A 27,765-nucleotide genomic window follows, 5' to 3' on the forward strand; every position below is an offset into this window, starting at 1 on the left:
TAATTTAAAAATTTCCTCTTTTATGCACGACCATGCCAAAACATATACAGACGTGTGCACAAGAATAATGTATTTTTCTTACTGTTATGAATAATTAAGGCACTACAGCAGCAGCATTCAGATGAGCACAAAAAAGCAAAGCAAAGCAAAGCAAAAGGAATAAGATTCAATATCCATTACAGTTGTATTTACAACTACATAGGAATCCAAGTACTTTTTGGTACATGTATACGATGTATTCATCACAAGAGACTGAAAGTTGTGTTACTTATCTGGTATCACATAATCGAACACACAACTGCAAATATCCGCGGCATGGATGCAGTGTTTTTAGTTATACAAAGAATTGCGGCGGGTCTAAAATGTTCATGTGCCTTTTCTCCTTTATAGTTGTTTAGTATCTTGTCAGTAATGCAGATGTCTACATTACCTCTCATCACGAGTATTTTATGCCACATCAGAGATATCTTGAATATAATTAGGTCAAGCAAAAGAAAAAACACACACAAAACACACAAATCAAAAATTTTCGACAGCTCTTTGTTTCCTAGTGGTCAACGTGTAATTCCTAAGCGCTTAAACTATATGTCATAATGGGGCAATGCCATTTTTACTCTGAGATACGTATCACCGAGGTAGATTATCATCAAAAAGAATAAAAGAATAGATTTTCCCGATGTGTGATAGGTCACATTACTTTGCAGTCAAGAAAAGACACGATAGCATATATATTATACACCAGAAAAACTGTCTTGATAGAAGCAACACTAGTTTGGTTCTTTTACAGTAGAGAAATCTCCACTCTCCAATCATCTACAAAAGTATGTAAAAACGGCCCTATGTAAAGGCTTAAGTGGAAAAGTCTCTAAATCTGATTTTTTGACGGGTCATCGCAACAATGGTGCCCTTCAAAAATAGAACGAGTGGAAATGCTTTGAACACGCATAAAAGAGTTCATTGTTTCACATTGGTGTTGGTCGGACACGTGGTCAAAGACACTCACACGTGGGTGATGTAACATAGCTCAAGACTTCTTTTCCGTGTCCGCCAAAAACGCGGCGTTGTCAAATTCTGGCGCCACCTTGGCACCACTGTTGTTGCTTGGAATGTCACTCGTGTAATCGGCAGGTGGAATGATCTGTTTCAACAACATGCAGGTCACTGCTACTCCAACAGTGAAGATGAGGACGAAGATGACCATGAGGGCGATCAGATCCATCTTGACGTCGAGGACCTGAACAAGGACGGCAATGACCACCATTAGAGCGTAGATTAAGACGACACCGGACACGTACAGGATCTCTTTGACGAGACTAGGAGTCTGGAACGGCTGACTAAGTTTGTCAGCTGAGACTTTCTTTTCGACCCAGAGGAAGAACCACATCACTAACCAGGCGATCAGAACGCAGAGATATTCTGTTGCTGGGATTCGAATCATCTCGTTCATGCGGATCCAGTAACGTCCTTCCTTGTCGTAAAATACCCAGCCATACGCGCCGATCCCGGCGCCAATGTATGCGATGAATGGCAAGAAGTAGGTCCAGCGCGGCAGGAGTTTCCAAACGGGAAGTCCGAAGAGTTGGGTCATGGTGAAGAGCCAGAGGAAACCAAACATGAACATAGGGTAGAGAGCTGTGCCGTTGAGGGCTGGGCCACCGGTTTGCCAGGCAACCACTGTACCGTGGATGACCACCCATGCTTCAAGGAGAAGGCGCCAGTAGCGATTCAGGTGGACCTGGGTGTACATAAGACTTCCCTGCAGCATGAACATCCAAGTGTGAGTGAACCCAAGGGCGTGTCCAACAGTGTTCTCCATCGGGTGGTACCAGAAGGTGAAGATTGCAGCCCAGGAGAAGGCATAGCCATGGTATTTGCGAATGAGTTCCTGTGGACCCCATGGAAGCCGGACTTTGTTGCTGATTCGACCGACGTCGTCTTTCGAAGGCCACCCGAACGCCATACCTCGGTTCCTGTATTCAATCATCAGGACAAACATGAGAAGCATGATCACAGAACCCTGGGAGCTCGCCTCCGAGACGTCTTGTGCCAAGGCGTCGTACGTCCAGTGTGTCTGCCCAAGATGAAACACATGGAACACCATGTTGCCGATCAGAGGAATCCAGTTGAAGTACTTCATATTGGTCGAGTACTTCGGGTCTCCAGGAGTCGGGTAAAGATTCTTACTCCGCTGAGCGTAGTAGATACACCCCCACATGAAGAGCTGGTGTAAGACGTAGCAGATCCAGGTGATACTTCGGGTGAGTGCGGTGACTTCATCGGGTGGTAGCTGCCAGTAGTACCATCTCGCTGTGGCTCCCGACCCGTGTCTTCCTGGGACGCCAGGTTCTTCTTCGAAGGGTTCCGGAAGGAACCTTTCTTGCGAGCTTTCGCTGAGATTATGGTCATATCCGGAGTCTGCATCCCATCCTCGGTAATCTCCGATGAAGATCATGGCAATGAGGATGCAAGTGATGAAGACGACACCGATGACCCATCCCACAACGTCCCATCTGAAGCCGGTATCTGCCGACTGAAACAACAAAAGAATATTGAGAGAAAAAACAGCTTCCACAGTTCTGCTACGAATGTAGAAACATATTGTCAAAACCGTTTGTATCTTCTTCCACAATAACTGAGATCAGTCACTATCCCTAAAAATTGAATATCATTTGCGAATCGAAAAAAACACAAAACAAACGACATGATCATAGTCTCTCATGCAGTGTCTTTTGAAATCGTTCTATTAACGCTATTACAGCGATGCCTGTGATATTCATATTCCTGTTGAACCTATTTGTTGTGTTTTGTTGCCTAATTTGAAGGTGCTTTAACCCTAAAAGGGCCGGGGGGGGGGCGGAATCCCCCCCCCCCTTGACGTTTCGCGCTATAATTCTCTAACGCGGGAAGGCCTCGTCGCGAGTCTTCTTGACTTTGTTTGTTCAAGTCTCGCGCAACATTTGAGACCAAATTTGCAACGTCCGCGCATACTTTTGCGAAGCCACGCCCATTTTTGCAACGGAATGTCGCCCAAAAACGGGCACAATTTTGTGATTTTGTGTACATTTCCTATGGAAAACACTGCTCTGTCATGAAAGTCATAAAAACCTAATTATTTTTTTTACAATTAATCACTTTCATTGATTACTTTTGTGCTAATTATGGTAGAAAAGTGGTCAGTGACAATTTCCAATGAAAAAACAAAGAAAAAACAAAAGTTGAAAAACAATTAAATACATAAGAAATTCTGAAAACAATAAAACACATAAGAATTGAGTTTTGGAAGTTTTTGTGATGTACAATTGTTGAATATGCTAAAACAGATTTACATATCAAAAATTAGACTCTCAATGCTTTTAATTAGGCTAAAATATGATCTTGAGCTTAATTTGCATAATCAATTAATTAGAATTAGAAATTGATTGTTTCAAAAAATCTTATGACATAATCTTGTAAATTATGATGGCCGATGGCCGAGACCGGGGGGGGGGGGGGCGGAATCCATCCCCCCGGTCTGAGCATAGCCAAAAAAAGCCCGGCCCTTTTAGGGTTAAAGGAATCAAGGAATAATCGTTTTCTTTAAAATGTTATATAATGTTGTGATGTATAAAAGACGTGATATTTAACATAGATTCAATGGAAAAGTTGGGATATGAGTAAGAAGGCAGAAGTATTATTTTTACTCACCTTCGTGAGGCTGGATGATGTTGATTTGGAAGCAGCACATACTCCATTACTCTTTCCCGTGCCCTTGGAATCTGTACATAGATATAAAAAGTAATCACAAAATGATTATTCCTGTTATTCTTTGTATAATCATGTGTGAGTGTGCATGAAAATAATAGTACTCTGAATGGGACGATAATTTTTGTAGACGCACGCGTGTGTTCGGTGTGTGTGTATGTGTGTGTGAGAGAGAGGAAGAGAGAATTTTCTATTCTGCGTGCAAGTACTAGTAAAAATACTAGCCAATCACTATGACTGCCATCATTTATTAATGACACGTGTGCATACCCTCGAATATAAAAGAACAACAGCAACACAGACACACGAATAAAGAAAAAAAACAGAACCTGATAGATCAACGTATATATAGAAAGACATTTCCTTGATGCTACAGGACTTACTTAATTTGCTTTACTCAAAGCATTTGAGAAAACGGAAAGGAACAAAACGGTGTTCAAACTTTCAGTCTGACAGAATTGACATCATGTATAGTAGATACTCACTTGTATCAAACTGATGAAAGTTAAAAACATAAGTTAAGGCGAAATTTCCCGCCCACGTCGACTGATAATACACCCAAGACGATTCTAAATCTTCGGGTAATATATCAACGGATGTCGTCCTCATGATTTTATACCGATTACGCAGGTTATGAGCAGACGATGTATATTCGTGACATTTCCTATCTGTTACACGATGAAGAAACAGCTGATATCAAGTTGATCAGAATATGAACAATCTCAATTGCTCAGCTTCTGGAAGCTTTCCTATATAGGAGACCTGTTTGGCTTTCGCAGATTTACTAGAAAGAAAAAAACAGACGATTCACGGCACTTGACATACACCTAACCCGCTATTTACGCGGAGCGAAAATGTGTAAGGTACGTTAAAGTAAATCATGTTGATACACGTGACGGATTCTTAATGCAATTTCTTATGCGCTTATGCAAGGAATAAAACAAACAATCTACATCATGACAGGCAGAACATTAACCCGTCGCCCTCGACATGGAGTAATTCATCGCATCGGCACGTCTGCTCCCCCTACACAAATTTTATATACGACAACACATCTTGTATAACACTTGAGTGCATAATTATGCAGATATTGGACTTTGGAGCGCAATGATTGTGTGCAGCATGAAAAATGTTCGTCATGTACCATCGCTAAATGAAACAGAGTTGCGACTGCGTATCTTGGCACGTCATAATTCAAGTATGACCTTTGACATTGGAAATTACTCAAGGAAGACAATGGAGCAAACGGTGTACATTATAAGTGGAATTGAGTCATTCACATTACTTCACTGCGCATTGATCAAACGATATCAGAACCTTCATCATTTTAGAATCATTCAATGTTCGGCTTTGTCGCCCATGAGACTTCTTCTACAACCACCATATAGCTTTCGTAATGATCCTATGACAGTCATAATCCCCTCCTATATAGTTGTTTATTATACCATCTTCACTCGACCTGATAACACAATGGATGACTTCATGTCCGGTGTTCATAGTGCTGGCGTTAGAAGTTAGTGCCATTTTAATGCCATTACCCGCGCTAAACCCGAACTTTATATCATGCTATAGTGTTGGCACCGGTCGGTGTTGAGTGTCATGGGAGCTAGAGAGCTCCACTGTACTTGTTGGTCACTTAATTATGTGCTTCTTTCCCATTAGCTTTGACATCAAGCGATATTCGTTATTCCGATGGTTCTTTAATCCGAAAATGAAATAGGATTCTCTTTCCCGAATGTTCATTTTTCCGAAACACACAAGTTCCATATGCTAATGTTCATCAATCCGAAAATGAGACAGGGTTCGTTAATCCGAACATTAAATTAATGCTTCATGCCGAAGATTCGTTAATACGAAAATGGAAAGTAGTTTGTTAATCCGAAGGTTTTGCTAAACCGAAAATGAAATCAAAGGTTCGTTATTTCGAGGGTTCCTTTATAATCGGAAGATGAAATAAGGTTTGTTTATCTCGAAGCGAAAAAAAAAGTGCTTACTAACAAACCTTATTTCGTTTTCGGATCAACAAACCCTCGGAATAACGGACCTGATTTCATTTTCGGAGTAATAAATCCTTGGAATAACGAACCTTATTTCAACTTTAAGTGAACCTTTACTGGAATAACAAACCTTCGGAATAAAGAATTGTAAACATTAGCCCTCTAGTAACCCTATAGCTTTTAAATCCAAATAGTGTAGGCCATATTACCACCAGCGAACATACCAGCCCAACCAGCGCACAAAGGAGTCTCGAACAAAAGTGCTCTGAAAATGTTCCCTTTTTTCCCCCCTAATAAAGATCGACTGCGTTTTACATTTTTTCCTTCAGAGAGCTTTATCTATATATTTTCACGGACCTTTCCTAAACTTTGATTCACACATTGACTTTTAATCAAGGCTTTCTTTGAAACTGTTGATGTCATGCTTCAATATAGGTCAGTCCCCCCCCCCCCCCCCCCCCCCACCCGCCCACATAGTATAGATTTACCTATACGTGCACACGTTCACAAAATGATGCACACACGCAGAACAGAGTCAATATCCGAGCACACAAGATGAGTTCACATTCAATCATGCTTAAAGACGAAACTACTTCCTGGAACGAAGGTTAGAAGAGTAAAGGCCACTGGATGGTAGAGGGATGAAGTGATAGGCTTATATACCGACAAACAAGTAAGTTCCTTAGGACGTTCTTTCACTTATGCAGAGCCATTATTTCAAAGCAATACTACTCTAGCATGATAAAATATGGGAATGTCAGGATATCATACGCGGGATCCAGGTCATATCGCGCTGCATTTACCTGTATGCACGGCGAATCTGGAGCGTACGATACCACTTTGCATTCCTCGTTTTTCACAGTAACGCTACTAGACTTGAGACAGGGCCACACCTCCAGTGTCCTCGGATCTCGTCTAGAAGTCAAACCAGATCTTCGATCAGACGTCCTCAAAATTACTCGCCAGCAAAACAAGCTATTTGCACAATAAATTTATAACCCATTCATATATGCAGTATCGTAGAAGTGACTCAGACCATCGCATGCTGGTGACCATTTTCCCCTGATCAGGCGACAATAATGTCCAATGATTAAAGCTATGAACAATGATTATTTTGGTACGTAACAACATGCTCCAAACGAGACTTTGTCCATTGAGCGTAGATAATTATCATTAAACTGTCGGCAGTGAGTTGCTCAGTTAGGTGTATAGATCTAATGCGTATAGTAGGACTTTGACACCCTCTCTCAGATCCCAAAGTCTATTCTCTCTTAAACTCTCAAGGGCGTGAAAAACCACATAAATCAGCGTAAATTCGTCATTATATCAACTGCGGTTTACACGGTTTCGTGCACTTTGAACAGAAATCCATAATGAGGGTGAGTGCCGTTTGTGGAACGAGCTTCCGGATAAATTGGCTGTTGGCATATAGGCCTATAACAATACTTATACGAACTTCGAATCCAGTTGAAACAGCATGTTTCCCATTGGTGTGAAAATCACAACACGACAGGTTTATTTCACATGTAGATATGCATTATTATGGAGAGAGAACAATATGACTAGTTAAAATTACAAACAACAACAACAACAACAACAACAGATTAAGGCAACTTTCGAAGTTTTTTATCAACAATTTTTACAATGATATGGTATGTATGGGAGTTTTTCGTCACTGACGGAAAATGAGGTGGAATAATGTCATTATTATTTCAATTGAAGAGAGATTGATAATGAGGATAGATTTTAGATAATTTATAAAAATCATGACTTTAATCTTAGACCCCCCCCCCCCTTCACGGTCCTTGAAGAGGGCTCTTTGCCCTATATGCATTAACCCAGTAAGGTTTTTTTTTTTTGTACATTATCACCGCGGACCTACTGGATTACGCTTGGGTTCCTTATTTCGATTTCACATTTTATTTATTGCATGTTACGTAATATATCGTCCTGTCCTAGAGTTGCTTATCAGCCATTGATACGTTGTTACAAATATATAATATCACATTAAAATTAATGGCAATGCATGACTATGATTATGGTTTTTCACAGGACTCACGAAAGTAGAGTATGAAACTGATAGTCTGAGAGCTGGCTGCTGGTCAATTTACCCCATCAAGCCCATAAGGTTTGACCCCTGAGAGTTGCTGGGGCCACCCTCCTCATTAAAAAAATGCCCGTCAGCCTGGTCCCTGAGGGCGGGTTCGGCCCCCAGGGACCCCCCGAAAAGGCCCTCCGGCGGGTGTAATTTACCCCATGGAGCCCATGGACCAAACTTGGCCTATATGAATGTCCTATGGGTGTACATAATCAAAATATAAAAACTGACAAAATATCTGGTCGGGAAAGGGGTTGCCAGACCGCTTGTTTGCAGGCATAAAACCTTGTTTTTGGTCAAGGAGTCTGCGCCAAGACTACACTGTCCCATCGGCCCTGTACTGTAGCGTCTCCCAACAGGCTGACGGACAGTGCCAGTTAGTGCATGTAGTAGTCTTGGCGCAGACTCCTTTACGCCCAACAAGGGTTTGTGCCTGCAAACTACCCGTTATACCCTGGGACCCAGGGTAGTTTGCATGCACAAATTGACCACACACACACCCACACCCACACACACACCCACACACACACGCGCGCACACACACACACACACACACACACACACACACACACATTCACACATGACTCTATGTATACTAAGAATACCGTAAGGCGTAACACAAAACATGACCAGTGGTTTCTCCATTCAGCCATGATACCTTGCACATACCTATAATTATTATGTTCATAACTTTTGAATGTTTTACATCGATACTATCAGTGAACCTTTAAGCAGGAACACTGAAGAGATTTTGAAATTTGTGTGAAATTGTATTCTGTTTTACTGGCCACACAACCTGCTTACCCTTTATTATGTATCCACCATATAAGACAAATATATATATATATATATATATATATATATACATATATATATATTTGGAAAATGCTGAAATAAACCCTTTGTTGTGAGTAGACTTCAATTTCTCAAATCATGCATTATACTGTATGATAGACTAAAATGTGAAATTATGTTTTATATTATATGAAATAAATTCATGCCAAATACTGGTCAGTTCAGGAATCATAAGACTGCAACTGAAACATGTGCAATGCTTATCATAGGCCTACATTATACGTAATTTGTGTAAGCTTTAGTCTTCCATAGAGTGTGATGCATGGTTTGATGTGTAATTGCCATGGTTTTGAATGGCAACTAAATCATAAATATGAACTAGGACCTGCATTGTAACTGTAGATGGTATGTGACACCCTGGAAGTATTATCTTTTTTTTTTTGGGGGGGGGGGGAGAGGGGGGTAGACAAAGTATCTCAATGAGGAGTTGACAAAAATTCTAATATAAAAGAGAACACAACATGTAAATGCTCTCAACGTGCATGCTATTGTTAAAGAAAAGAAATTAAGCTAACATTTCATTTAGCTGGTAATTTTATGTTTCACGTTGTGTGTATATGTCCCGGGTTAACAGCAATCATATACTATGATGCGCTCTTTGCAGTGTGTGACACCGTAGGTTGAGTTTTGTTTGTGTGGGGCTGGGGAACTGAAGATGAAGTACAGTGTATCTCCAGAAATAAGGAGTTGACAAAACTGCTGATATAAAGAGACCACAAGACCAAGTTAATACTTTCAGCCTATATGCTATATAAAAAGAGAGCTATTATGTTTCAACTTGGTGTGTACTGGTCACGGTCATTGGCAGTGTTTGCAGTATGTGACACCATTTGTGTGGGGCTGGGAACTATTATAAATAAAATATATCTCCAGAAATAAGAAGATGACCACAAAAAAAAAAAGCGCTGAAGAGATGAAGAGAACACAAGATCAAAGTAAATGCTCTTGGCCTGTTTATTTCCATTACAGAAAGTTAGCATTCTATTGTGAAGCTTGTTATTTGAGGTTCCAAGGAAGAAATACATGTATATAGAACACCATAATTACATGTTCATTAGTATTATAGATATGCAGATATAAATTTTGTCCAAAACTATGAGGTGACATGCACTACTGAGTATGAAAATTGATCAATATCATTTCCAAAACCATTAAGCTCCTTCCTTATGTTATGCAGTTTATTCTGATTTGGAATTTATTAGAGTCAAATAAAGGAAATGTTGGCATGGATGCTGTAATCCTTGCCTATTTTATACATCAAAGGGTGGTTTTTATCAGCCAAAAACACAAAAAGTTATTAGTTTGAGGTTTTCAAAGGAATCTTATATTAGGATTGAGACTTGTTATTTGTATCTAAAAGAGGATATCAAGCAGGAGAAAAAGAAGTAATCTAAGCTACATCCCACTTGTTGACATAAACTTTATTGGAGTTATGTTTAATGCACGGTTGATGAAAATGTTTACTTAAATGTGTTATACAACTGGCCTTTAGCGCTGTTTTGGTTGGTCTTAAACTGAAGTTTACTCACAACAAAGGTTTTTCAGCATTTTCTGAAAAGCTCTATTTGAGTCTCATAAGGTGAATACATCGTACAGAAAGAGTAGGCTGTGTGGCCAATAAAACCTAATACAACTTCACACAATTTCAAATTTCTTCAGTGTTCCTTAAAGGTGTATTGATAGTATCCATGTAAAACATTCAAAAGGTATGAACATCTTATAAGTTTGACATTTATTATGTGCAAGGTATTATGGCTGCATTAATGAGAAACCTATTAATTGTAACATGTTTAGTGTTATGGTATATACAGTTGTACATTAGGCTACCTATAGAGTCATGTGTAAACATAATTGTGTGTGTATGTGTGTGTGTGTGCGTGTGTGTGTGTGTGTGTGTGTGTGTATGTGTGTATGTGTGTGTGTGGGGGGGGGGTGTGTGGTCAATTTATGCATGCAAACTACCCTGGGTCCCAGGGTATAACGGGTAGTTTGCAGGCACAAACCCTTGTTGGGCGTAAAGGAGTCTGCGCCAAGACTACTACATGCACTAACTGGCACTGTCCGTCAGCCTGTTGGGAGACGCTACAGTACAGGGCCTATGGGACAGTGTAGTCTTGGCGCAGACTCCTTGACCAAAAACAAGGTTTTATGCCTGCAAACAAGCGGTCTGGCAACCCCTTTCCCGACCAGATATTTTGTCAGTTTTTATATTTTGATTATGTACACCCATAGGACATTCATATAGGCCAAGTTTGGTCCATGGGCTCCATGGGGTAAATTACACCCGCCGGAGGGCCTTTTCGGGGGGTCCCTGGGGGCCGAACCCGCCCTCAGGGACCAGGCTGACGGGCATTTTTTTAATGAGGAGGGTGGCCCCAGCAACTCTGAGGGGTCAAACCTTTTGGGCTTGATGGGGTAAATTGACCAGCAGCCAGCTCTCAGACTATGAAGTCTATTGTCAACCCGAATCCACTCTGTTCAATACAATATCATAATACATGTAGGTCAACCGTCATACATTTTGTTCTTGACGATGAAAATTGGCCCAGATGTACAAAGGATTGTAAGAGAGAATGTGTGCAGGTGGAAGTTGCGGTTACAGTTCGGTATTCCGAAGGTTCATTATTCCGAAGTTTTGTTATCCTGATGGTTCGTAATTCCGAAGGAATTCGTTACTCCGGAGGCGAAGGTTTCGTTAATCTGGGGTTGCTTTGTACGCATTTTTTTTTCAATTTTCGGATTAACGAACATTCTTAACAATGAACATTACCCGAAGGTTTTAAAGATTTGTCCATATGGGTCTACGACAGCACGTAATGACCTTGATCTTGTAGATCTGAAAACTATGTCATGAAAATATTGAAGACTGAATTCTAATATTTTGCGATACCATGAAATCACACGAGTTATAAACTTAGGTGAGAATGGTTTTCCTGGATTAATCATACATTGTATAAGTAATTACGCGTATCCGGGCAATTACCCCCAGATGGCAATTACCCCGTCTAAATACTGGTTAGTGGTAAGGTTAGAGTAAATATTAGGGTTGGGGTTAGGTTTAGGGTTAGGAGTTTGGGTTAGGGTTAGGGTTAGGATTAGGTTCAGGATTAGGATTAGGATTAGGGCAGGGGAAGGGTCCGGGGTAATTGCCCAGGGGTAATTGCCCTAGACCCGTAATTATATACGTCAATATTCTCTAGCGTAAAATAAAGTTACCCCATGCACTGCTGGCTGTAACTTTGCTTCTTATCAAATTCCTTGAAGTGTCATTATTCATCATCAGGTCACAGAATTTTTATGAATTTAGTTTGATCTATACGTTTGTCTGTCCAGAAAAGAGGTCCGCAGATTATGGTCCTAAAAGGAACATGAATTATCACAACTAATTACTTCTACGTTATCAATCATCATTAGTATTAACGTCATTGTCGTAATCATTTTGTTAATATTATCATTATCACATCATCGTCATTGCCATCCTCATCATCATTACAAGCCATTCAGACGCTCCCAAAGCAAGATGAGTACATTATACGCAACTGTAATAAATCAGTTTACGTAAATTCAGTTCTAATTACAGCCCCATTAGTCCTTGCAACCCGGTTGTCGAGAACTGAATTATACGTAACTGTCACCATAATGACAAAGCCTGGACTAATTTTTATAAGTCAATTGATTGATAGAATGTACAAGCTCTTTTTTGAAGTTCCCTCCATATTCCTTGATATTATAAAGTGCTATTTCAACTCAAAGTGATTTCATGAAGGTCAAAATGTTAGTATACTACGTATAGATTTATATGCTTGTAGGTGCAGGTGTTATATTGTGCTATTGTTTGTATGTGCTTCATGACATTTCATCTTCTTAATTGTATATACAAATCGTCAATTGTACTTTGCATTAATTTTGTATCATTTGGATATGGAAATGAATGAAATGAAATGAAATGAAATGAAATGAAATGGATTTGGAACTGTATTGATTAAAGTTGTTCAGGTCGTCGTCTCTTCTGCATCTCTTAATTTTTCTCTGCATAAAATTATCTCTCTATTGATAAGTCAAAGGAGATATCGAGGGGCCCCTATCACATGCAATGTTCTTATCTGATATGAATACTCACATTATCTCATACTTTTGTATTTCATAACTAAGATTTCGCAACCATCATCTTCAGGTACATAATAAGGACGATCGCTGCACAATCGGTCTTTCTGGTTATCAAGTACCACACTCAAGGGAATAAAAATTGCGATAAAACTTTTCAAGATCATAATTCAAATATTTAGATTGTATAACAGCTCCCTATTTGAACCCCGTGCAATAACACTTGTGCTCTTAACCGCATGACCCGGGGCTCTATATCAAATAATTACATCTGGAAAAGCAAACAATGAAGTTCAACGTGAGCCAATTCCATTTCAATCCTGTGTGGGATAAAATGTACACTCACAAAGATACAAAAACACATCTTAAAAGGAAGAGATGGAGAGAACGAACTTATAAAAACGATTTCAGTGTATGTGACGCAACCTACATGGGAAAAAAATGACTTGAGTATCATAGATGAGGAAAAAAGATGACTGAACAAAAGGAAATTACGATGTGCAGTGTCCTCCCCCTCCAACTACTGAAAAGGACAACAGAAAATCGTTTCATGAGAAAAATGAGTAAGATTTATAGAAAGAGACACAGAGTGGGTAAGATAATTATATTATGTATACTTGTGCTGTGCATCCATAGATTACTTCTGTCTGTTTTGTTTTAGAGGGGCCGCGGAACTTTGGGTTCTAAGGAATAAATAAGGAAAAATTGGGGAAAAAACGCAAGAAAACCCAGAACTTTGGAGGGCTTCTTGATGGGCGGCCCTAGAGCTGTTTTGAACTTCGTGCCCATGCAAGAGCATCTTCCTGACAAGATAATCTCAATTCTTATTTTCAATCTAAAATTTCCACTTGGAAGATAAAAGAGTGAACGCAAATGTGATGGATCCTCGTTGGATAGAGTAACACAGTAACTCTCGGGAGGGAATAAAGACATGTCGACAGCCATTGTCATCAAGATAGATGTATGTATCCTATATAATAGTCTTTCATTCAAACCAGCTACCAGCACACGCATGTCACAACACACTAGATTCTGCTCATTCGCCTTTGCGTTGGAAGTTTAGGCCCTTTATGTGTGCTGCAAAGTTTTCTCGTCAGAATGAATAATAAACATTATTATAAGCATTATTATAAGTACAATATGACAAAAATCAATGATTTGGTGCCTCTACACCAGGAAAACTTCGTCCGTTCTAAACTTGTGGATACATTACACTTACAATGTTTTCTCATTTTGTTTCTGGCTTTCATGGATGTACATCATACAATTGGACATCGATAAACTTTTTGTAAAATGATACACATCTGATTCCTTAAAGGTCCTGTTTACCTTTGGGAGCGGTGATTTAAAAAATATTCAAGATGTCACATTAAGTCAGCCATTTCAAAACCGATTTTCATCAAATAAACTTTTGATACCCCTTAGAATTGCATGCTCTTTGACATCTCATATATAAGAGTGGTTTCTGAATATGTCGCAAAACGTTAAAAGCTACATGTAAATCCTCACCTGAACCAGAACTGTACACACCCTTTAAACCCTTACTCATCTTCAGCCATGGACTCGTTTATTTTGCCGTCATTATAATCATCAAATATTAACCAGCCTTAGCAACAGGCATAGCACGTCAGCTGTCATAAAGCCTTGCCAAATTAGATTCCCATGCAGATAGCACAGCTATGCCAGCGGTCATCCGTACCCTTGCAAAAAAAAATCACGCCATAGACCAAGGGGAGGATTTAAGAAATGCTTCGAAATGTCACTAAATTGTTTCTAAATGACTGAAATCTCGCATATCAATAGCAGGGAATAGAGTTATCACTCTGGCCATGGAACTACTATAGCTCCATGCTCTGGGTTAGGCATACTTGCTCGCCACGAAAAAAAAAAAGCGTGCAAGGCCACGATGTCCGACTCAAAGGACGAGGAGTTACGTAATCACTCAATAATTCCCTCAGGATAACAAAGCACACGGATAAGATCTAGTTGATAATGACGCACAAGGTAGCAAGCATGCTTATGATGCTGGGATCCATTATATCTCATTTAACCGATCTGCAACTATAGTTCTTGGCTATAGGGCAAAATAAATCTTTTGACATGATGTTATCCTGCGATGTAACGTCATGTTGATACCACAATACCAGGATATTCATTATCTCGTAATTCTTTGGTTACTTGTTTGTTTATATATTCTGCATTTCACATTTAAAAAAGCCAACACAGAGCAATACACGAATCATACATAAATCAAAAAAAGATAACAAAATGGATGGATTGCCCATTTCAGCTAGATTCGTTATTATAATGGGTTTGTTTTTCCATTTGGATCTATTGCAGTCACATCATTATTTTGACGCAACCTTGTCGAGCACGATGTATGCAGCAACATAAAGCTCCCATCAATGTTTCGAAATTAGTTTTTGTGCTAACATAAGCAGCTTGAGTCTTATCAGCTTACTCAAACAGAGGGCCCTGAAGATACTTGTGTTTAGTTATCATGATAATTATACTCTATAATGAGAGCAGGATCATGATTGTGAGAAAAGGATTCTTTTTTTCATTGAGATGAAAACTGAAAAAAAAATAACACGACCAAGCTAACGAAGATCGGAAAGTGGGGGAACTCGAATCAGTCTATGCATGTTCTATATTGACTTGCATGAAAAGAATAAAGTAAAACCGATAGAATACATAAATGCACTGCTTTGAAATGTCGTCAGAACAATAATTATTATGTCCATAACTACACCACTAAAATCATTCCGCATGAATAAGGGAATACTTCCACCTTCCGGGGAATGATAACCTGTTTCGTTACTCATTATATTTCCACAATGATTTGATCCAAATCACATGATGTCTTGTTGTAAGAAGATAGAAAGATATGGTAAAAAAAAAAAGGCAGTGAGACGTGTAATTCCCATCATAAAGATATGACAGATATCACTGCTTTACTAAACAGGTGGAACTTTCAAAATGATATTCCAAAACAGCCTATATGTGACTTTTCTTCTGGACTGAGTTTACCTTAGTTGCTTGCTAACTTGCTAGTTGTTGTAAGTCAAATTGGTAATTGATTGAAATACAGTACCTTTGATTTCGACTGGCGTTGACTTCTTGTGGCCATTTTGTCCGGCGATGTGTTTTTCCTCATCGACCGTCGAATCGACCACGCTTACAAGCTCAACAGAATTCTTCTCTTTCGATGTCATTTTCGATCATCTGCTGTCGTCTGCAATGAATATCCAAAAAGAATAGTTCCCCTCTATCACAAGCTCACGACCAGGTAAACGGTTAACAATATAATATGGCAGTTTTTTTTTTTTTTTTTTTTGAAACAGATACTACAGGCCTACAGCAAATCCAAGGAGATCTGGTCCAATCGCGATGATGACGTTGTGGCGTATATGGCGCTGCTCGCAAAATCTACAACATAATACAGTGTATATAATATATAGATGAAGAACAATTTCAGTACTGCGAAAAGTGCAGTTGTTCAAGCGGTGACATGGTATTGTTGTACAGGCACCAAGAAAACTCACATGAATGAATGAATTGTGATCGTCAGTTGACTGGTAATGAATAGCACGCATCGCCTCGTGTATACACACGAACATTCAACGTGAATGTACGCAGAACGCATTGATATATAGGCGGATGGGAAAAGCTCCTATATACCTCAATGTTCAATTACTATAGCTGTATGGATAATAGATAGATAGATAGATAGATAGATAGATAGATAGATAGATAGATAGATAGATAGATAGATAGACGGATAATAGATGTTGTATAGGTGGATGGATAGACAGATATAGGTAGATGCATTTATATGATATACATACATAGAAACATGTGAGATAGGCGAATATTGCAGATACAACGTAGATATATACATCGACAGAGAAGTAAGACATGATCAGTGCATTATCATAATGAATTCAATCAACGTAATGGAATAGCATACCGCTATATACCCTCACTGAATCCAAGTGACACCTGCCATGTAATAATCATACAATAGATTGTCCTCGATCATCCACCTCCGTCACGATAATAATACAACAGATATATACTCTTTTTGAATTCAGTAGTCTGTATATATCATACTCACGAAATACTCTGTCGAATCGCAAAGGATGTCTCTTGCACTCTTCTGCTCGATCGTTCAGTAATGTGCAACTGGAAGATCTCCCCCACTCGCTATATACAAAGGAGATTCAAAGACCGAGAAAATAGTACGTTCTATGAGAATGAGTATACCTCCTTGGAATCTCTTGCGCTTATGCTGTCGGGAGTGGGTGTAGAGGGGAATTAATAAATCATATCTCAACTGTGGGGTCATTCAAGGGGGGGGGGGGGGGGGGAGGAGGTTGAGAACGCTATCAGTCTCCTTCAGACGCTGTAGAAATTGTACGGGACTGTCAGAACGGCGTACTATCACGCAGGAAAAAAAGAATGCGCCAAATCCTTCCTACACCTGTAGGTCCCATGCGCGAAAGATGTGTTTACGTCACAAATGTATTAAATGATAAGAGCTACACAGTTTGATAATGGTCTTGCAGCAGTATTGAGAACTACAATATAATTTTGAAAAAATAAAAAAGTACTTGCAAGTCGAAGCGAATACACTGCGCAGCGTCGTCTACACATGGAGCTGTACACAATAGATTGGTCAGTGCATTGGTCTGTGACAGGACAGGGAGGTGAGACAAAAATCTCACCTCCCTGTATTCATTAACCGGACAAACAATAACACACGTGGGGTGTCCACGTGCAGAATGGACTGTCCACGGTTGAATGGCATCCTGGTTTGTGAATGGGCGGGGCCTAGAGAGGGGGCGAAAAAAAGGTTCGGTGTAATAATGTCACAGGTAAAAAAGTCAGAGGTGAAAATGTCAGAGGTGAAAATGTAAGAGGTAGTAATGTTAGAGGTAAAAATGTCAGAGGTAAAAATGACATTATTACCTCTGACATTGTTACCTCTGACATTTTTACCTCTGACATTTTACCTGGCACTGGAAAAAAGCTCCCCCTCCCCCATCCCCACCCCCCCCCTCGAAAGAGAGAGGAGGAAAAACACGCATATCATACACACCAAAAAAAAAAAAAAAATACCACAGCAGCTTGAAGGTCAAGTTCGTCATTCTCCTTTTCTTTAGAAAATTTCAGATTTCTTTGGTATTTGCAAAAACTAGACCTATTATATAGGACTTTAACTAATATTGACAAACCACTCGGGGAGTACAATCATGACATAGGAATTGGATATCCAAGATATGCAATGACCACAAAGAGCGAGGACTCATTCTTTTAATGGTTTTATGTTTATAAGTGTGTATGGTGGTGTAGTTGAAGTAGTTGGACTTGTTCAAAGCCAAGCATTAGGTATATTGCTGACTAATTTTCATCGACGTGAAATGTTGCACCTCCTCATTTTCCATCATGTAACGGTTATTATTGTCACTTCTGGGAATATGAAAACTTTGAAGCTGTAGCCTCTTTAATGTTCCCATTTTAATGTCTTAATCAAGATGAGATTAGATCTCCCTGTTCTAATAAAACTATTTTCAATAAAGTTGAATCGATTTTAAAGGGGGCTGGAACCCTTAAAGGGATGGTACAGTATTGGTGGAGATGAGAATTCTAGGCTTTTGATATTTTGCGAGGTACCAAGGAAACACTTATGAAATAGTACAGAGCATACCATTTTAAGAGGAATTCAAAGTTTATTTGATGCAAATCGGGTTTGGAATGACTGAATCATCCAAAAACAAAGTAAAACAAAGTGATCGTAACAAAAGGTGGGTCCCACACCTTATTAGAATCGCTCTGTTTGGGATATCTCAGCCATATCAAAACCAATTTTCATCAAATAAACGTTGAATTCCTCATGTGCTCTTTCATATTTCATAATAGGTTTCTCATTGTCTCTCCCAAAAATGTTGGAAACCTGAAATTAGGTCTCAACCAAAACTATACGATCCCTTTAATATAATGGTCCCTTTAATGTAATGTGGATTATACGTGTTATAGAACATAATCCAGTGGCGGATATAGCGAGGGAGCGCGCCCCCTTTATATATATTTTTTTCGTTAAAACAAAAGAAATTAAAAAAAAGTGAAATAAAACCCGTAAGTTGCACCAGAAATATTTTTTTTCCGCTCCCTCCCCCCCCCCCCCCCTTTGAGGAATTCCTGGATTTGATCCTGCATTAATGAAGCTTCAGGAATATCAGATATTTCAAAGTTATGATTTCTTTTTTAAAGTTTCGTCAGGATAAGATGACCTCCACAATTCGTAACGTCACAATGGAACGATATAAACAAATTGGAAAAAATAATTCAATACCTTGTCATTCTTCCAGCATAATGAAAGTGCACTTGGTTTACCTCTTTCAGAAGGCAAGGAGAACAATATTACCCTGAACATATCACTAACAAGACTGTGTGGGAGGAATGTGCAATGCCTGCTTTTTCCAAAGAAAGAAAGAAAAAAAAAGACAGAGAAATCATATGGAATGATCAATTCATTTCCCTTTAACTTTATCGATAGGTAAACATTACTTTAGATTGGATTTATCGACTGATCTTGAATATTACCTCCTTACCTCGGATCCTCTCAGAGGTTGATGGTTAACACAACGGGGTAGCCAGGATTTGATCTTGGGGGGGGGGGGGAATGGTGTGGGAGGGGTTGCTTTTTTTTGGCACTTTTTGCACTTTGATGTTGCAAATGGTGCAATTTGATGCATGTTTTTGCTTGTTTTGGCGTGTTTCATCGACTTGAAACTACTTTTTCCTCAGATGCCATCTTGGGAGTGTAAAGGTGGGTCAAAGGTCATATGTATTCGTTGCTGTATCTTCGTTATTCAGTGTATACAGAATTTGGTACCAAAGATGGCAGATATGACTCCCTTTTCTAAATGAGAATCCAAACATCACACGGCCAATGTCTCTAAACGCAGATGAAACTTGTATGGTCATGCCTATTGCGATCAGGACTCGAATCATTGATTAAAAAAATCGGATCACCTTAATTTGTCAGTGATGACAAATTACAATCTCTAGTTGCACTTTGATGTTGCAAATGGTTCAATTTGATGCATGTTTTTGCTTGTTTTGGCGTGTTTCATCGACTTGAAACAGTCCCTCTTAATTTTCATGTCGATTATTATTGAACATTGTCGCTATAAAATGGTATTATTTAAATAAACGTCTTGTATGAATTCTTACACTGAATATCATGAACGCTGTCTGTTCAGCAATCAAACAGAAAAAGCATGCACACGAGGGTGTAGATAGGGGCATTTCCCCTCCCACATCGCACGAAGGTGATTTTGCATTTTCAGACCTTAAATTCAGCGATCTGGTGAAAACTTTTGGTGAAATATATACTTTTTCATCGAAGTGTTAAAATCACGGAATGTAGCTCTTATTCCGAATGTGCATCATCTGTGTGTATGTACAAAGTCTATGTGAGGAAGAGCATAGAGGAAGGGGATTCCCCCTCCCGTTTGGCGGAGTTTTGCGTTGTTTATAAGAATTGAAATAAAGCGATCTGGAGTACACTTTTTGTGGAAAATTCGGAAATTGTCATTCCCAAAAATATATTAAGTCTAAAGTGGGTAACAAGCAATGGAAGGGTGGCAAGATACCTCTCCCATATTCAAGGGAGCCTTTTTTTTTTTCCAGTTTTAAGCTTTTTGAACTGAAATTCAACAATCTGGCGCAAACTTTTGTTGGAATATCTGGAAATTTTTCAATCAGAAGAGAAGTGTAGCAAGTCTGTGGAAGGAGATTCTGTATAATTTTCTGATTGCAGTTAAACGTTTTGGTGCACACATTTTGTGTCATTTGGAAAACTGTTTATGTTCAAAGCGTAGACATAGTCTACTTCTATGCTGAGGGGGGGGGGGGGGAGGGAGGGGCGGGTGAGCAGGGAGAAGGCGTGTATGGGCGAGTGTTGTCTCCACCCTTCCCGTACGATGGAGCTTTTGAAATTGAGATATCTTGTATACGCATATTTGATGGAATATTTGGGAAATCATTAAAAAAAAACTGATGGGGGGGGGGAACTGAGGGAGGAAAGGGTCGATTAAAAGGGGACATTCCCCTTTTACATGAGGAAACTTTGAGTTTTCGGAATGTAATAAGTCTTGTGCACTCAGAATAGATTATTATTCATAATTTTTTTGTAAATCTAAAAAGTGTACTAAGGCTAGGGAAAGAGGCACAGAAGGGGAGGGTTTGGGAGGGGAATACCCCCTCCCAAGCACGAGAGATTTTGCATATTTTGAATTGAAATTCAGCGATCTGGTGCACACTTCGAGTGAAATATTAAAAAAAAAATATGATCATATTGATGAAAGGTTGAAAAGGAGACCCGCTTCATGTGCATGCATACAGTATTCTGTACTCGCATTTTTTTTCCGCCTCGCAAATCCCCGGTCCAAATCTTAGGGGGGGGGGGGGGCACCGCCCCCATCGCCCCCCCCCCCCGGCTACGCCAGTGGGCTAACATAGTGCTACGAAGTCAGTCGCTTTGTTAGTTCACGACTCCACATATTATTTCTATTATGAGAAGACTCACAGTCATCGGAGTGTAAAGATCGCGTGAGACATTAATGGAGTGGCTGAATATGATACAAGGAGATTATTACGTGAAATCATCCGACCTTATCGTTATCAGCATACAGTTGTCGTATAATATCTGTTATTTGAGATGTATTCGGTATGTCTTCCATGTACAAAACAAATAATGACTATTGTATCATTCACGTGAAGTGCAATCAATAGCTGTCTAGAGTATCATGCACATACAGTTGCGCAAGGTCGTTTTAGTGTCTGAGGTTCCCACGGGTGATATAGAGAGAATGCTATAACATTGAGTGTGCAACCGGTTATCAAACATTGCATGTTCGCAATAACCAATGTAAAGAATGTACCATGGACCTTAAATTGTTATACGTACTGATTCAGTCAGAGGGGTAGACATTTAAAGGTATAATTTACCATTTGCAGATGAAACAAAAACTCAGCATTAGTGCTTTAAAAAAATAGTTCTTAAATGTGAGTTAGGGATAGAAACAAGCACTGTAAAATTTGAATCTGTATAACCAATGTTAAGTATTGTTGATTAGACAAAAAGCGAACAATAGTTATAATAAAAAATGTTTCCAGACTAAACCGTCTTCAGATATGGTTTATTGAAAAAAATACTGATATCTCCTTATATTTTAGATTTTATTGTGAACATTTTATATTCCAGGATGTTTTGTGATACAACAGACCTATACACATATGGATGCGTTATATGTAATATCTTGATTTTTTTAAATCATTGCTCCCAAAGGTTAACAGGACCTTTTATTGTTGCAAAGCTTCTTTGCTGAAATTATGTCGTAATCATCTGTTCATAATCATAGAAACTTGAATTAGGTCTGTGTTCATAGCAGGAAAATCATGATCTTATGGGTTCCTCAATGATCTCTCCTGGGTCCGCTTTTATTGATTCTTTGCTTGATCTACCTCAAAAGTTTGTCAAACGTCATGCCCCCCCCCCCTTTTATGATTGCAGAAATTCCAACATTTTCCTTGTCACAAAAGCCCTTTATAGCTCTAATAGGGATTCAAGCTAACAAAATGTCTCTATAGGCCTAATTGCATAAGCAACGCATTTTTTTTTCATTTTGTTGTTAATATCTTCGTCATATTTATGTATCATCTACCAACAACTTGCCAGACATTATCTGCGAATATGTTCAAATAAAAAACCATGCAACCCATACTTATCAGACTCCACGAGACAAAAATATGAATTTCACCTTCCACGTGTAATACTCAGTACTTGCGCTAGTCTTTTTAAAAGACTATAGAATTATCCCAGAAAATTGCATTTACCGGACCCACTCATTTTGGAATTATCTTTCTGAAGATATTTTATCAAAAGTTCTTTATCTCTATGTTAGTTTACTTTTGAAACAAAATTATATTACGTTGCCTGATAGAATGCATTATGTTATCTTATCATTATCCTCTACCCTACGTGTGATAATAATGTTTAGACCTATTATGGAGTGTACGTTTGCTTTACTTCTTGTCTCAAAGGCAAAGAAAAATATTTTTGCTTTCGCTTTCGTAGTCTCTTTGCGCCCGTTTTCAGAACTTAAGTCCGTGACGAACCTGACGTTAGGTAAATATGCTCGTATACTTCTTTACCCTGTTATCCTTCTCGTTAATTCTTCTTTCGACGATTTCCTTTTCACCCTTTTTTCTTTGCTATTACAGCTCATACATGTGTCCTTCAGTACTTTTTTGTGCCTCATCGGCCATTTATGATAATGATAATGAAAAACATTTATATAGTGCCATTTATCTGCAGCACATTCGAAGGTGCCCGGCCTTGTATAATAAGGACAAAATACTTCACCCTTTACCGCTGGAAGAAGCTACGCAAGGTCTACATACAGTACATATCCCTACATCTTATTAGTCAATAGAGGGCGTACTAATAACATAGAAGTCGAGAAACCGCTTGAGAACAGTACCCTTTGGCTCTGTGTGAAGCCCACCGCCAGCATCTACGGCTCTGTATGTGCAAGCCAAACTTCATCAGTGTGGCGAGTAGATTCAGCTACAAATTGTACTTTTGAGAAGTTGTTCACTTCATATTGCAACAACATGAAAAAATTCCTTACCTCGGCCAAAGATGTTTTATTTCTACAGCGGTCGTTTATCTGATATTTCTGTTCTGATACCAATGTTCCTCGAAAACTTGAGTATGTGACTTCATCGGCTATTTATTTTTATTTTTTAAAAATTTCTTTCTCTTTTTAAAGTTTGACCTAATAATGTATCATTACTTTTCACTTTACCCTGCGGGATGGAGCAATTATCACTCCCTTGAAGGCGTTTGTCACGGACCAAGGAATGTTTAATTGTGTTTTATTCAAAAATCTGCGTATTCATTAATTCGTAATTGTGTTTTATTAAAAAAAAAGATCTGCGTATTCATTTCTGTCATTTTTATTTTTTTTTTTTTGGGGGGGGGGAGGGGAAGGGGCAGGGGGTGTCAGTGCCAAGGTTGGTGAAAGTGTAGGTCTCTTAAGGCACACACACACACACACACACACACACACATAACAGACAGACACACACAAAAAAAAAATCAATGAAATGCTAGGATGATTGAATCTTTGGAAAGTGATGAGTTTTCGCGTCTCTCTCTCTGTGTGTAAAGGTGTTTTTTTTTTCCGTCGACAGTCTTTTTTTTATTCTAAACTAAAATTACTGTATATCAGTCAACAAACTACAATATTCAATTCATTTTTTCTCTCTCTCACCTCCCTCTCTCTCTCTCTCTAAGTGCATGGGGCAGGGGGTGCCTGATTTGGGGGGGGGGGGCGTGCTGCAGTTCCCCCACCCAATTCTGAGACCCCTTAGCCTAACTTAAAAGAGCACTTCAAGTGGTACAACATCATGTCCTCACTCAAGTCACGCAAATCAAACATAAAATAATTATTATGAAAACAAAGTCGAAGTCAAATAAACGACAAATTAAAATCATTTTTTAAAATAAATGCCAATGATTTGAATGCTTGGCAAAAGCTCAGTAATGGAACTTCATAACAAAGAGGTCGGATATAACAAAACCGTCTTAAAACCAAGGTGGTTTTCAGGCCCCATCCCGATAGAGCATAAGCCCTATATAAGTAATACTTTTCCCTATCATTTTAAGTGTACTTGATCTGATAACTGTACGTAAGTAATTCTATAGGCATTTTGTGTGTTGACCGCTAATCGCCGTGTTTTTTCTCCATTTTCTGATCAAAATAAGATACCGTGCCTTATATATATTGATTCCAATAAGCATAAAATATCATAAAGACCCTACCAATTATAATGAGGATGATGAATAAATGGCTATGTATATTATGTAATTACTATCATTCTTATTATTTTCATCATTATTAATAAAGGGTTAACAATATACTGATAATCATTTTTTTTTACTAATATCATTATCTGATTCTACACCTTTTTCCTTCTCAAATTCAAATTCCATCTGGAGAGAAAACTACTAGTATATCGCTCGTACACCTTTAATACATCGTGTACCTCTTCTTTACATTTATAACTCGATCAAAATATTGTATCTTCCTTAATTGCAGAGCTAAATCATCAAAACTTTAAAACAATCATGGTATAGATCGAACCACCGGGCATGAGGGGACCTTGTCTGCATGGCGCCATGAACAAGATTAGGTCTTATATACCTTGATAATCAAAAAGGTTCTTGTCCATACGTGAGTAGCCATAGTGGTGGAGGCGAGGACTGAGATTTTAACTTGGAGAAACCAAGAAACCACTTATGAAATGGTACACGGCAAACCATTCCATATAAGACAAATTCAAAGTGTTTTGATGAAAATCGGTTTGGGAATGGCTGAAGCATCCAAAAACACAAGTAAAATAAAGCGATCGTATAAAGGTGGGTCTCATCTCAGGCCCGTAGCCAGGATTTTTCAAGGGGGGGGGGGGGGGGGTGTGGTCACTAAAAAAAACGGACCTTCGGTACCAATATCAATGATGACACACACACACACACACACACACACACACACACAAACACAATTATATATATATATATATATATATATATATATATATATTCTTTGGACGACCGAACTACAAAAGTTGTATAAGAATTTGCGCGCGAAGCGCGCCGCAAATTGTGAATTTTGACCGTTGTAATGACGTTTTAAAGTCTCGAGGAAATTTGTATTTTTGTCTGTTGCATGCGATCGCGTTACGGTATTTCATCTAGGAAATAGTAAAAACTCATTTTGCCAGGAAGTTGCAAAGTTTAATTGTGTTCGAGACTCTGCGCGCGTAGCGCGCCGCAAAATTGAGAATAGTGATTTTCCTGGTGTTGTGTTAACTTTTATTTTTTCTATTGTATACCCGCGTTAGCAGGCCTGAAGCCAGGATTTTTAAAGGAAGGGGGGATTGCGTTAATTAACAAAACGGTCCTTTGATACTGTCCCGGGAGGGGTAGTGACAATTAAAAGATGGACACCATGCTCATACATGGACTTTCAAAATGGCCCCTAAACGAGTAAAGTTTATATGATTTTTTCGGGCCTTAAAAACAAGTATTCCTAAAATGTTTCCTGCACCCTAAAGAAGTACTTCATCATGATTGAACAATATACCATTTTCCCAAATTTCGGCCTTTTTGATACCCTTTGATTATATACGCTCGTACATCACACTTTCCATCTAATCCGTGAGAAAAAACGACCCCTATTACGCGTTTTCTTTAGCGAGTATGGTCACAGTGTCCACCTTTCAGTTGGAGTTTTCCATCCCATTGGATGCTGTTTGGAAGATGAAACATTCACTTTACTATACAGTATATCAGCCGTTGGTATGCGAGTTTTTCAAAAACGAAAATAAATAAGAAAATATTTAAAACAAAATGAATTGTAAATGTGAACCATTTATATTTTGCCTCCTTGTGGTAGGATATTTCCAGCATTTCCGAACTTTCAAATAATCATTTTAGATTTAATGATATTAAAGGTAGTAGATCCGATTCGCAAACATCTCCAATATCAGTCAAATGTCATATTAACCATCATGCTAAGAAGGTTTTCTCTGTGAAATTTGGAGGTCAGTGAAATTCAAAAATTAAACATCCGTTAGCCATTGGAAGAAGTTGAGTGCAAATTCAGACCTCAGGCTTAGTGCTCAGATGTTTTCCTATTTGATTTGATCTGTCTTACTGTGCACACTAAGATACATACTGGAATGGTTATTTCTTATTTATTAAATTATAGTAGCATATTTGGTTACTAGCTGTCTCTATATAGGCACGAATTTGGGCTGCAAAGAGATCCACTACCTTTAAGTTAGAAGAGAGATAAGTAAATAATGATAAAATAAACAAACAAAAAAGAATGAGTTTCTTTTGTAATACTATCTGACAAACTTTTTACTTTAACATTTTACTTCATAGCTCAGCACTTTCCATTCTCTCTCATACCCTCTTACCCATTACATTTAAATGAAATACAACTAAAATGAGTTTGCGTGCCTGCATAATACTCTTTGGAAATTATAAGTGAGAATGTTCCTAGGTTTTGGCTCACTTTAAAATGAGAACAAATAGAACTATCACAACATGAGAAAATGTATAAGTAATAATCAACAGTACATTTCCGAATTTGGCCTGCAAAGAAATCCGCTACCTGTAAGTTAGAAAAGAGATTAGTAAATAATGATAAAATAAACAACAAAAAAGAATGAGTTTCTACCGCCGTATCCAGAACAGAGCCTGAAACTGTGCAGGCTCAAGAAATCGTTTGTACTAATACGTCTTGTTTTTAAGACAGGCCTTTCATTTTGTTTTGTCTCTCCTGATCGTTCGTAAGAAATGCTAATTCATGACCACCTTTTCACAATTTGATTGAAGCATGCATTCATAATGGAAAATAGTTGACATAATAAACTATCCCCAGGCATTATCATGCCAACATGTACTTACATATACATGTACTATATCTTTGTGAGACGTAGATATAAAATGTCTCAGGTTTTCTTATATAGTAATTTCGAGGGAATTTCTTTAATTTTTATCATATATGTAAACTTGAGGCTATTAGATTTTCATCCACTTACCTCTGTTCCTGTGAAAAAATGCAAGTGTCAACCTCAATGTCATCCACGAATCGCACGTACTCGGGCGGCCAGTGGAAAAAAAAAAACACCGGTCACACGCGCCAAGGGCCATGGCATGCAGTGCCAATATAATAATAGCTCGCACAAATTGATACATAACATTTGTGTTTGTGTGCATGGGGACGATCCGATGGTTCATACAACAAAAGGGTTTCGTACAATTATTTTTAACATTGTTAAACGTACTCTTCCACATTTACGTAGCATATAATGTGTCTTTAT

General features: G+C 38.7%; 1 protein-coding gene across 1 annotated transcript; it reads right to left on the minus strand.

Moving 5' to 3' along the window:
• Window positions 1-891: 891 nt before the first annotated feature.
• LOC139716449 (uncharacterized) lies at window positions 892-16,010 on the minus strand. Its single transcript, XM_071627995.1, has 3 exons — window positions 15,890-16,010; window positions 3,685-3,755; window positions 892-2,530 (listed from the first exon to the last, which is right to left on the minus strand). Exons 1-3 carry the CDS (start codon window positions 16,008-16,010, stop codon window positions 1,025-1,027), a joined length of 1,698 nt encoding a protein of 565 aa, XP_071484096.1. The 3' UTR covers window positions 892-1,024.
• Window positions 16,011-27,765: the final 11,755 nt, after the last annotated feature.

The sequence above is a fragment of the Diadema antillarum genome, unplaced genomic scaffold (assembly GCF_040938485.1).
Source record: "Diadema antillarum isolate AM-2024a unplaced genomic scaffold, OU_Dant_1.0 scf00000065, whole genome shotgun sequence".
Lineage (NCBI taxonomy): Eukaryota > Metazoa > Echinodermata > Echinoidea > Diadematoida > Diadematidae > Diadema > Diadema antillarum.

What these genes read in the sequence shown, in the direction of transcription:
- LOC139716449 (XM_071627995.1), bottom strand. Translation starts at nt 16,010, where the DNA reads ATGACATCGAAAGAGAAGAATTCTGTTGAGCTTGTAAGCGTGGTCGAT. An exon ending in AACGCCAGTCGAAATCAAAG is followed by an intron (nt 3,756 to 15,889) that starts GTACTGTATTTC and finishes ATCTATGTACAG; the next exon opens with ATTCCAAGGGCACGGGAAAG. An exon ending in CATCATCCAGCCTCACGAAG is followed by an intron (nt 2,531 to 3,684) that starts GTGAGTAAAAAT and finishes TTGTTGTTTCAG; the next exon opens with TCGGCAGATACCGGCTTCAG.